This window comes from Taeniopygia guttata, chromosome 1 (genome assembly GCF_048771995.1).
Source record: "Taeniopygia guttata chromosome 1, bTaeGut7.mat, whole genome shotgun sequence".
NCBI lineage: Eukaryota > Metazoa > Chordata > Aves > Passeriformes > Estrildidae > Taeniopygia > Taeniopygia guttata.
In genome coordinates this window covers 31,100,227-31,110,098 of record NC_133024.1, presented here as the reverse complement: position 1 = coordinate 31,110,098, position 9,872 = coordinate 31,100,227, and the positions used below count along the sequence as shown (strand labels likewise).

At 52.6% G+C, this 9,872-nt stretch overlaps 2 protein-coding genes across 2 annotated transcripts; one reads left to right on the top strand and one right to left on the bottom strand.

The window, feature by feature from the left end:
* The first annotated feature begins 2,309 nt into the window (after window positions 1-2,309).
* Window positions 2,310-4,303, top strand: NDUFC2 (NADH:ubiquinone oxidoreductase subunit C2). Its single transcript, NM_001198997.2, has 3 exons — window positions 2,310-2,479; window positions 3,140-3,286; window positions 4,111-4,303. Exons 1-3 carry the CDS (start codon window positions 2,341-2,343, stop codon window positions 4,158-4,160), a joined length of 336 nt encoding a protein of 111 aa, NP_001185926.1. The 5' UTR covers window positions 2,310-2,340; the 3' UTR covers window positions 4,161-4,303.
* A 2,975-nt stretch (window positions 4,304-7,278) lies between these two features.
* On the bottom strand, window positions 7,279-8,421 carry LOC115494437 (thyroid hormone-inducible hepatic protein). Its single transcript, XM_030268654.4, has 2 exons — window positions 7,935-8,421; window positions 7,279-7,665 (listed from the first exon to the last, which is right to left on the bottom strand). The coding sequence occupies exon 1, from the start codon at window positions 8,352-8,354 to the stop codon at window positions 7,953-7,955; it is 402 nt and encodes a 133-aa protein (XP_030124514.4). The 5' UTR covers window positions 8,355-8,421; the 3' UTR covers window positions 7,279-7,665; window positions 7,935-7,952.
* Between the last annotated feature and the right edge of the window lie 1,451 nt (window positions 8,422-9,872).

The window sequence follows — 9,872 nt, the reverse complement described above, 5'->3', positions numbered from 1 at the left end:
GCATTTCTTGCCTTATTTCTGTTCCTGTCTAAACCCTGCTTTTGAGGGACACACACACAACTAAGTGTGTAGCTGGAAACTTGTCCTGAGGTGCTTTGTCAAACTCTTGCACACTCAAATATCAAATTTTAATATGTCCATGTCATGTTGATACCCTTGTTTCATAGATACTTCGCAAATAGGCTTTCATATTCTTCTAGTAGCTCTTTTTTTGTAGACCAGATGACCAAATTGAGGCATGCTACTAAAATTAAGAAGTATTTTAATACTATTAAACATACCCGATAATGTGGCTGCATTAGCTGTATTTGTAATTCATGTAAAATTCTATAATTCTTAACAAAAGATCAAGTGTCCATGGTTCCTGTAATGACTTAAGGAAAAGGTAGATTGTTTTCTGCCTCTGTGGAATCAAGTTCCTCAAAGAATAGAAGTTATTTCTGCAGTAAATAATTATACCTTTTAAACTCTACATAACCATCCCTAGAAGATGTTGCTGTGATGTTGGGGTCTAATTTGAACTCCAGTGCTGACCTAAAAATGGGAGGAGAGAGGGATGGATTTTTTATTACTACTATTACTATTTTTTACAGTAGTTTCTGAACTTTCTTCTATGTTAGGTAAAGTATGGGACCCCTTCATCAAGGATAGCCAAGGGGATTGTTATGCTGTTTTAGTTCTTTGAATATTTGGGGTGTTTAAAATAGTGGCACTTGTTAGGGCAACAGGTAAATTAATCACTCTGGATGTTTCTGTAAACAAATTCTTTGTACATTTAAAGTTTTCACTGCCAATGATTTTATATTCAAGACATTCTCACTCTGGTTTTCATTATTTTCTCACAGTTTCTGCTTTTTTTACACTATGAAGGGCTTTGCCATGTTGTTTTAGCTGCTGTGGCTGCCAGTGGTGCCACAATGCTTCTTGCACCTGTATTTTATCTCAGCTCCGAGCCTCAAAGCTCTGCCCAGGGCTAGGCATCCACAGTGCTTGTGTTTATCTGTCTACTGGGCTGTCCTGTGTAGGGAAATGGTGATATGCAAAAATATGCTCTTCTCCAGCTGTGCCTTTGCACATCCTGAAATCCTCCGAGAGGCCACACAGCAAAGCTGTGGGTATGCCATCCCTGGGAGTGTTCAAAGCAGGGTTGGATAGAGCAGCCTGGTCCAGTGGAAGTTCTCCCTGCCTTTGGCAGGATGTTGGGAGTATATGACCAGTTAGTCCCTTCCAACCCAAACTAGTCTGTGATTCTGTGAAGTTAAACCTGTGACTGGGAGTGGCTGTACATCATCATTGTATGATCCCAGGTTCAACTGAAGTGTCTCCTGCTGCAGAGCAGCAACTGCCCGACCTCCTCCGTGTGGATGTCTGGAAAATCCACAAACCCCAGAGGTTTATGTCCAAAAAGGAGACAGAGGAGTCCTTCAGCTTTATTTGAATAAAGGGGAAGAGCCCACTGGGGCACACACCCGCAGGGTTTTCTCTCTCCAGGTTTCGGGGGTGCAGCCTCCCTTGGTCCTAAACTCCTGGCCGCACGTTTCCCCCTTCCTTTCCCCATTGCTGAGGCATTAAGAAGGTACAGCCTTCCCGATCTGCCTACCACATCTTCCCCGCCTTGAACCTCCTGTTTTACCCCAAAGCTCAGGAATTCAGGCTTGTGCAGACCTGGGTCTGTTTCAGGAGCCAAGGTGTCAGGGCTCTGCAACAAACCTGCTGCCCTAAGCCAGCAGAGACATTCAGACCCCTTTCAAAGATGTTAACACCCATACCTTCACCCATCAAACTGTGTGTAAAGACATGGGCTTTCCTTTCATGGACAAAGGCTAAATAATACGCTTTGAGGAAAGAGGCTGAGAAGCCTTTGGGAGCTGTGATGTGTTTTGTTAATGCAGGTTTCTTCAACGGTTCCGTCTATCCTGCTACAGTGGCAAATTACTTAATGTGAATTCGTTTTAGTTAAACCCGAAAAAACTAATACTATGTGTTAGGTCTCAGACTTTATTCTGAGCTCTTAAAATTAATTAATTAATTAACCCCCTAATTTACTTCTCGGCCGGCCTCGCTGGCCCTGCAGCAGGGCCACCTCACCCAGTGGGGTTAGGGCTGATATAACCCCCTCCTCGACCCGGTTAAGGCCGCTCAGCCTGAGAGTTTGGGATGGGTTTGTGGGATTTGTGGGAGCTGGATTTGTGGGATTTGTGGGAGCTGGCTTTCGGGGCGGTGTTTTGGTAAAATAGCCATAGCCGGGGAAGGCGGCGGAACGAGGGAGCGCGGCGCGGGCCGGCGGGGGAAGGCGCAGCCGCCGCACCGCTCCCGCGGGCACCTTGGGCGGCGGCAGCCATGGCGTTCCTGCCCGACGAGTCGCGGGCGCTGCCGCCGCCGCCGCTCCTCAACAAGGGCTCGGTGTGGCTCGGGTTCGTGGGGTGGATGTCGGCGCTGATGGACAACGCCTTTAACCAGCGCCCCATCTTCCGAGCCGGTGCGGGGGGACGGGGGCAGCCTGAGGGGACGGGGAACGGAGCGGGTGCGAGGGAGGGCGGAGGTGAGGGGCTGTGGGCTGTGCGGGGTTTGGGGTCACTGAGGGATCAATGAAGGGGGAAGGCGAAACAGCGAGGAATGAGGGACTGGAGAGGAAATGCGGGCGGACGGGCGGATTTGGGGTGACCTTGAGGGTGACGGGGGCTGGGGCTGGGGAGGAAGCCCCAGGATCCGAGGCTAGAGGTGATAAAGGGAATATGGGGGCCTGGGAAGAGGGGGTGTCACTGAGGGGTAAATGAAGTGAGGAGGGGAAGAGAGGGAGCCCTGGAGGGAAGGGAGTTCTCTGTGTGACTGTGGGGATGGGAGCCAAGGGGTGGGAGCCCCGAAGTGAGGGAGCTGGGGGATTGGGAGGGGCTGGGAAAGGGACATGGTTTGGAGGTGGAGAGGATCTGAGGTGACTCCCTGAAGGGGGTGGGTGGTGGGAAGGGGAAGGAGCCCTGAGGAAAGGGGGGCCTGGCAGGGGCCGTGGGAACTGTGGGTGCTGTAGGGACCTTGTCAGGGGCGAAGCAGGGAGAGAGGAGTGTCTGGGGGGCCTGGGGAAAGTGGGGCCCTGCGGGGAGCTGGGAGACGTGGGGACAATGCCTCTCTCCTCCTGCTGCAGGTATTCACCGGCAGGTCCTGTTAGCCAGCCTGGGATACTTTGTTGGCTACCAGCTGGTGAAACGCGCCGAGTACGTGCATGCCAAGGCAGACAGAGAGCTCTTCGAGTACATCAGGCACCACCCGCTGGACTTCCAGTCACCAACAGGTACACTCACCTGGTATTTTAGCAGAGACCTCAGCCTGCCATAACCTGTGTGCAAAGATTTTGCTGGGCTAAGGCTTCCCGGCTCCTTCACAATCTAAATTGCAGCAGTCTAAAGGATTTTCTAATGTGAAAATAGATGCTGTTACCGAGCTGTTGTTCTGCATCGATGACTGCCTCTTCCTCCTAAAAGCTCATTTTAGTATAAAAGTAGCAGAGCAAGAAAAAAAAAAAAAAGGGACACACCAAACTTGTACCATTGAAGAAGAAATAACGGAAATTAGAAATCACAGATTTTATTCTTGTAACTTCACAATTGTACTGTCTATTCCTGTAAAATGCCTGTTGCATATAGATGCCGAAATTTCATTATGAATATTCAGAAAACAAGCAGAACTGGTGAAAAAAGAATAAATAGGAATGGCAGGAAACCTGAATTGGTGTTAGCTTAGAGCAATGGTGAAGTTACAAGAATAAAATCTACGATTTCTAACGATGCCATGGCAAATTTAGGTAAAAATTGTCCATTTTCCAGTACAATAGAGTTGGGTGACTCTGGTTGTTGGATTGTGGTCTGTATCTGCCATATTGGAAGGAGTATGTAGAAATAAAAAACTGTTACTACTGAGATTCCTCCACGGGGACCTGTGGAGAGCTGTATGGGGAGAAAATAAAAAAACTGTGCCTTTAGTTACAAGAGCAAGCTAATAATTTGCTGTGGGTAGCAAAAATCAGATTTTTGGTGGCTTTGTTGACATCAAAGATTTAATATGAAACATCTTCCACATCGATCTCAAATGCTGATTAGGTTTTCCTGCCTCTTGCAGAAAAGAAAAGAATAGGGCAGCTCTTGGAGGATTTCTACCCAATTCGCTGAGTGGTGACACAACACAGAAAGAATTCCTGCCATCCTGAGAACTTCAGCAGGGTGGCTGCAACTCTTGAACCGTCCATGGCTTAAAAGATGAAACTTTACTCACTTTCATGTAATAAAAGCTTCATTAAATAGTTATTGTTTAATTATTTGCTCTTCTGTTCCTTTATGGTTTGTCAGAACGTGGATTACTGATACTTGTAACAGAATAATAACTTTCATTAATTTTTTTTCAGTTCTTTTAATAGCAAGAATGGCAAGTTGTTCACAAAACATATATTGTATAAAACCCAGAGAGCAGATCTGTAAGTTGATATTTTTTATTTCTCAGTAGCAGTTCTCCTGACCTTTGAACATGTTCTTGGCCAGCCCCTGTTGATGCTGTACCCAAAGTCTCGCTGTGACGTTCTTTCTAAACAGCTAACAAAATACATGCTCTCCCTACTTAATTCCATCTCCGTGTTTTTTATTATTATGTTGATTTTTCTTTGCTAATAATAAGGATTCAAACTTTCTGTTTTCTCACTTGGTTGCTGGCTCCTGAATCCAAACACTGACCATATTTGGGGGTGAAGAGGTTGTGTTGATTTGGGATTTGGGAATCCTTACTCATTTAGCATTTTGGGTCAAAACTGGGCTTTATCTCTTGTCTTCCTCACACTGAGCCCTGTCCCATGTCACTGCTCTCTCGTGGATATGATGTCTCTAAACAGATTTAAAAGAAGCACTGCCATTCTGATTTGCTTGAACAATCTGGAAGAAGAACTTTCCCCGTGCTGGCCAGCAACAGTGTGGGTGCCCTGGGAGCCTGTCCAGGGCAGCACAGAGCCAACACCCCCTGCCACAGATGCCAGATCTGCCCTGTCTGCCAACATCCCACTGGGACCAGTGCAGAAAGCTCTTACCAGCTGTGGCCAGCAGCAGTGGCCAGCGGCAGGGCCCGTCAGGCCGTGGCTCACCCTGGGGCAGCGTGGTGCAATCCCTGCAATCAGAGCAGGCAGGAGGTTCCTGTGACACACCGGGCTCGGGGCCAGCTGGAGGGACAGCGGCTCTCAGAGACAGACCCACGGGTCCTGGGGGGATGCAGGCGGCCCACAACACGTCAGCAAGCCCTTCCAGCTGCCCTGGGTCACGGGCCTTTGGGGACATCCTGCATCTCCCACTGGTCCTGTTCAGCAGCCGTGGTCAGTGCCTCGCCCCGTGTCCTGCTGGGACACTTCCCTGGGGCACCATGAGCCTCTGCAGCTGCTGAGCGCTGCCCAAGCCCAAAGCCATCGCTGCAGTGACTGCAGGTGTCCCTCGCTGCGACACCAGCAGGGTTACACCCCAGCCGGGGGTGTCACTCACTGCCCCACCAGCAGGATCAGAGAGAGAATCAAGGGCAGGAATGAGAAAAGGTGTGGGCTGAACCAAAACCAATGTAATAGGGAAAGCAAAAGCCATGCATGCAAACAGAGCAAAGCAAGGAATTCATTCACCGCTTCCCATGGGCAGGTGGGTGTTCAGCAGGACTGCAGGGTCCATCACAAGTAATGCTGACCTGGGAAGACAAAGGCCATCATTCCAAGTGTGGCTCACCTCTTCCTCCTACTTTATATACTGATGACATATGGTCTGGAACATCCCTTGGGTGGGCTGGGATGAGTTATCCCACCAGTATCTCCTCCCAAGTTTCCATGTGCTGCAGTCCCCTCACCACAGTGGCAGAACAGAAACAAGAAAAGAAAATTAACTCCACCCCAGCCTAAACCAGCACAGCCAGCCGTGTTCTCCAGGGGACACAGATCCCACCCTTGAGCAACAGCCAGACAGAGCACCAGAGGGACATTTCCCTGTCTGTGGTTCCCCTCCCCACCAGGGACCAGTCTCCATCCATTCCTTATGGTTCAACAGCTGCCTCTGCAATCAGCATGGAGACTGAAGATCTCAAAAGGAAGAGCTCCATCATGGCCCAGCCAGAGGTGCCATTGCAAAGGCAATGGCCCAGGTCTCTCCCAGTATGCCCCTCACGCTCCATTTCCTCTGGATAAGACAAGGCTGCTAATTTGCCCAGGCTGGCGAGAGACATGGAGAGCAGATCAGCTCTGAAATTCTCACTCTGTTGGGAGGGAATTGTGTTTGCCATTATTTGGGAAAATTAATAGTCTGGCAGTTGTTTTCCTGGAAAAGCAGCACTTCATGGTACTGGTGCAGTGAGCTCCTTGAGTCTCTATGGCCACAGAACTGGTGTTTGGGCAACTGTCCTCAGCTAACCATCCTCCTGGGGAGCTCACCTAGGGCCACGGCTAAGGAGGGGGAAAATGTCACCTCATGTATCTCCACATGAAACCATGTCTTCCCCAGTGCCTCCTGCTGACACATCTCCCATGACTCTGGTTGTCCCAAACCCCTCAGAACTGTCCTTGTCCTGCCTAGAACCTGGCCAGGACCCTTTCAGAGAGGGCACTTCTGGGTCTGCCCTCAGCTGCCCCTTCCAGAGCCCCCAGTCCCCTCAGCAGTTCACACAACCACAGCTGGCTGGAGACCCTGTCCCTGCTGCCCACGCTGGGGCAGGACAAGGCAAAGCCAGAGAGGTGTCAGCAGCTGAGAGAAGTGGCCTGATCAGGAGAGAGAAGATGGGAATCTCCAGTGTAACCCAGAGCTGGCATGTCTGGACATGGAGATGGGGCCTTGAGGGAGGTGAGATGTGTTGAGACCTACAGCTCTGCTGCCCCTGGCCGTTGCCTGACTGGGCTGAGTGTCGGGCAGATTCACCCATTTTGCACACAGCAATCAAGCATCAGCTTTTGTGGGGTTGGAGACAAGAAAAGGAAGAAACATTTTATCCTGAGGCTAGTGACACAAAGGAACATGTTGCCAGTGTCTTTGCACAGGCCCTGAGGTTGGACAAAGTTCTGAGCCACATGGTCTAGTGCAAGATGGCCCAGCACACAGCAGGCCATTGCACTAGGTGGCCTCTGAAGATCCCTGCCAACCCAAACAATCCCATGAATTTGGGATTCTGTGTCCCTTTCACATTCCCCAGCATTGCCCTGGGAAGATCCCACCCCGCAGAGCCAGTGTCCCCCTGCCCCTCCCTGGGGCACTCCATGAGTGAAATCAGCACACTGATAACACTGGATTCCCAGGGATTCTTTTATTAGCAGAAACAGGGGGAAATGCCCTTGGAGTCCAGGTACCAGCTGGAAAAGGGCTTAACAAACTCAAGGGAATGTTGGCGGTTGGGCCCACATCACAACATTCCCAACTTCCTGCCACTCCTTGAAAATAAAGAGCAGACTACGAGCCTGCAGCTCTTCCAATGGCCTTCCCAGCACAGCCAGAGGCTTCTTCCTATGAGGATAAGGCACCATCTGGTTCTGCCGTGGTCACAACCATCTCCGGAGTCGGTGCCAGGGCCGGGAGATCCCATCAGCTGCCACGGAGTGGGGAATGCCAGCGAGGCTGGGGAGAGCCTGCAGTGCTCAGCGACGGGGACGTCTTGTGCTTCCTGATACCAGCGCTGGTCCTGCAACAGCAGCATTCCTTAACTCCAAGGCTCATGCCAGGGGGACACAGCACCCTCAGCCCTGAATCCCTGCAGTCTCTGCACAGGGCAATGGGACGGGTTCCCTTCTGCAGCATGGAGAGGGAGATCCAGCCCCAGCTGAGGGGTCAGCCCCCATTTCAAGGCCCTTCCCAGCAGGTCCCCAGCCCTGCACTCTTGGGCACCTCTCCCAAGAGGGAGGCCACCCACTGCCTTGCTGCCCCTGGACTCTGCATGTCCCCAGCTCTTACCTGGCGGCCAGGACAGGGTCACCAGCTGGGCTGCCCCTCGCTGGGGCTGATCTGCTCCAGGATCTGGCTGTACCTCCGGGTCAGGGCGTTGGTGTCCCTGGTGAGGTGGGTGAGGACCTGCTGCAGCCCATTCAGGTGGTGGGACAGGCGCTCCTCGAGCTGGGCATCCTCGGCCTCGTTGCTGTCCGAGGATGTGTCCACGTCGGCGTCGGCACCGCTGGGGCTCTGGTCAGCGACAGAGGCCAGGCCTTTCTCCACCATGGGCTTGATGGCCTTGAGGAGCTGGTAGCGCTCGTAGAGGTCCGTGCGGCTCTCTGCAGCCGGGGCTGCCCCCTCCTGCTGCGGGAAGACCCCTCGGAGCAGGCTGGGGAACATCACCTCCCGCTCCATCTTCTGCGTGGCTGAGAAGTACTGCTCCATGGCCCTTCTGCTGCTGCTCTGGCAGTGCTGCTCTGGCCTCTCCTGACACTGTCACCTGCTCCCTGTCCCTGAGGGGGCTTTTTATGCACTGCTGGGGCACGTCCCTCCCCTGCTGTCCTCCCCTGCCACCCCGGTTGGGCTGGATGGCCTTGGGGTGGGGCTTGGCTCCAGCCCAGCCGGGGCTCGGCCCTGCAGTGTCCCTGGCTCTGTGCAATCTTTCCTGGCCCAGGCTCCCCGTGGCCTTCACCCGAGCTGGCCGGGGGTCCTGCTGCTTCCCCATGCCAGGAACTGCGGGGGTAGCAAGGAGGAGAGGTGCCCAGGGCCTCTCCCATTCTGTTCTGGATTATCTCAAATCCCAACGCGTTCAGTTCTGGAGCCCTCTGCGTGTGGGTCCAACTCCAGCCCCCCAGTTTGGGACGGCTGCAGGGGACTGTCACTTCCCCTCGTTTATGCTGCCATGCACTAAGTATGTCAATGCTTAGTGCATGGCAGCACTAAGTATTGACATACTTAGTGCATTGAGCAACATGCTTGGCAGACAATCAGAAACTTGGAACACTCTGGAAATTCACTGGAGCCTTGTCTGTCTCCAGACTGGGTGTCTGGGGAAAAATGGAGCTTGCCAGTGTCCAGAGATTTGGGTGCCAATGTCCAATGATCCCAACCTCCCCCTGAACTCATCAGGGATGTTGACAGGGACAGGGACCTGACTCCATGATGTGTAATTCCTGTGGCAGCAGCACAGAGCCATTGCTGCCCCCAGGGGATTGTGGACATGGGTACCCTGCCACGGTCACAATTCTGGGAGAGCAAAAGCCACAGCCAGAGCAGCAGCCAGCATTGCCTGTCCCTGCATGTCCCTGAGGCATGTGGCAATCAGGGAAAGTGGTTCTATTTGGGGAAAGGCTGTGGGGTACCTGGTTCCTTTTGCAGCCCTTGGTGCTGGCAGCTCTCCCTCTGTCCCCCTGTGTCCCAGCCAGGTGCCCGCACTGCCACGCAGCCTTTACCCACCCTTTCCCCTTCTGTCCTTGGCACCCCTCTTGTCCCTTTCCTTGTGTCCTGCCATCTCTTTGTGTCCTGCCATGGGGCCATTGCTGCACCAAGGAGTGTGGGTGCTGCTGGCCCCGTGCAGGTGCCAGACAGAGGCTTGGTCACATCAGGGCACCTGAGGCACTGCGGATCTTCCTGCAGGTGCAGGCACATCACAGGGCTCTGGGGACAGAGGGACAAGGGGATGGTGTGTCCTCCTAATGCTCCCATCACTTCCCAAGCTACTCCTGGAGACCATGGGCAGAATGTTTGGGGGTGACAGGGACTCAGCAGACTACGATTCCTCCCCAGCTCCTTATCCTTGGGACATGAATATTTGCCAAATCCACTCTGTGCCTCTGGGGACCCCATCAGCCAAAATTGCAAGCCCATACCTATCATATCATGCAGGGAGACACTGGGGAGAGCTGGGGAGCTGCCACTGCCAGCAGGGATGGCAGGAGCAGGAGGTCAAGGAGTGCTGCTGGA